This window comes from Macaca mulatta, chromosome 14 (genome assembly GCF_049350105.2).
Source record: "Macaca mulatta isolate MMU2019108-1 chromosome 14, T2T-MMU8v2.0, whole genome shotgun sequence".
NCBI lineage: Eukaryota > Metazoa > Chordata > Mammalia > Primates > Cercopithecidae > Macaca > Macaca mulatta.
Window position 1 is genome coordinate 70,505,626 of NC_133419.1, and position 1,985 is coordinate 70,507,610.

The 1,985-nt window shown below is 35.3% G+C and overlaps 1 protein-coding gene across 1 annotated transcript; it reads left to right on the forward strand.

The window, feature by feature from the left end:
• The first annotated feature begins 252 nt into the window (after positions 1-252).
• On the forward strand, positions 253-1,166 carry LOC715677 (olfactory receptor 52A4-like). The gene is given in 2 exon segments (XM_015115097.3): positions 253-1,027; positions 1,030-1,166. Coding segments are annotated over 2 exon segments (912 nt in total).
• The last annotated feature ends 819 nt before the right edge of the window (positions 1,167-1,985 follow it).

A 1,985-nucleotide genomic window follows, 5' to 3' on the forward strand; every position in this document is an offset into this window, starting at 1 on the left:
AAAAGTCTTCACACCGTGGATATCACTGAATGTGGCTGGATGATTTTGCTAAAGTGTAAACTGGTGAACCTTTCTATGGGTCTCTGTATTGGCATTTTTTTCATTCATTTAAAAAAAGATAAGTAAACTGATGGTGTTGGTTCTCTTACTCTTGCTATTCAACAACTTTGTGATTGGATAAGCATAAAATATATAAAAGTACAGAGAATCACAGCTTGGCAAACTCTCTCCCCTTTCTAAGAAGACCCCTGAATGGCTCTGCCTATTACAAATAGTACCTTGTTCATGCCCTTTGTGCTGACATTTATTGGGATCCCTGGTTTGAAATCTGTACAGTGTTGGATTGGGATTCCATTCTGTGCTATGTACATCATTTCTCTGATTGGAAATTCTCTGGTTTTGATCATCATCAAATCTGAGCCAAGCCTCCAGGAACCCATGTATATCTTCCTGGCCATGCTAGGAGCCACAGACATTTCACTTAGCACCAGCATTGTGCCCAAGATGCTTGGTATTTTTTGGTTCCATTTGCCAGAGATATATTTTGATGCTTGCCTCTTTCAGATGTGGCTCATCCACACATTTCAAGGCATCGAATCAGGAATCCTGCTAGCCATGGCTCTGGGCTGCTATGTAGTGATCTGTTATCCTCTGAGGCATGCTATCGTATTCACTCGACAGCTAGTCACTTATATTGTAGTTGGAGTGACATTGCAGCCTGCCATTCTGGTAATTCCACGTCTATTGCTTACAAAATGCCGTCTGAAAATCTACCGAACCAAGTTAATATCCCACACTTACTGTGAACACATGGCCCTTGTGAAGCTTGCCACTGAGGATGTTTACATTAATAAGTTCTATGGCATCCTTGGAGCATTTATTGTTGGTGGGCTTGACTTCATTTTCATCACCCTCACCTATATTCAAGTATTTATCACTGTCTTTCACTTGCCTCTGAAAGAGGCATGACTTAAGGTATTTAATACATGTATTCCCCATATATGTGTCTTCTTCCAATTCTATCTCCTTACTTTTTTTTCATTTTGTACTCACAGATTTGGATCTTATATCCTATCATATGTACACATCACCTTGTCCAGTATTTACCTACTAGTCCCACCAATCCTCAACCCCTTTATCTATGGGATAAATACCAAGCACATTAGAGATGAGATAGTAAAAATATTCTGTTCCAAAGACGAGGCTTGAAATTTGATTGAAATAGTTTCTTCGAAAAGGTAACAGCTCATCTGTTACTAGACCTATGAGATCCAGTCAATGGTTTGGGGTATCATTATGATTGATGAATAAATTAATGTGTCTGTATACACACACACACACACATATACACACACATATATATATTCATATCTGTGCAAGCATTTTTCTAGGTATATTAATAGAAATGAAACTGCAGTATAAAAAGTTTGTTCTGTTAATTTTTGATAAGTATTGTCATTTCATTTTAGACAATTTCAGTAGCTCATACTTCCATAAGCAAAATTCAAGTACTTGTTTCCCCGTGTTATATTATTAAAATTTAACCAAAAAATAAAAAAAAGAGTCCATAATTTTGTTACTGAAAGTCACATGGTTTTATTTTGAGTTTATTTTTAATTCACACTGGATTTTGTTTTTGTGCAAAAAGTGAATTACACAGCTTAATGGAGGAAGCTTAATAGAAGAAACTCTATTTTGCTAAATAGTGTTTGTATTAAGCAATTTATTATCTTTCCATGTTATTCTGTGTTTTTTCGTTTAATATATTACCATAACTTTGTGTATTTTTCCTGTCCTTATTTTCTGACTGTCCTCATACCACCATGCTTTACTAGTTTAATTATTAAAGTTCTAGAATACTTTGATGTCGTAAAGAACAAGTATTTTTTTTTTTTTGACATTTTTGATTGCAGATATCAATTCTGGAGCCAAACCTAATTGTTTGTTTACTGATAGCTTATTTTCCTGGAATTTTCCCTGAAGAA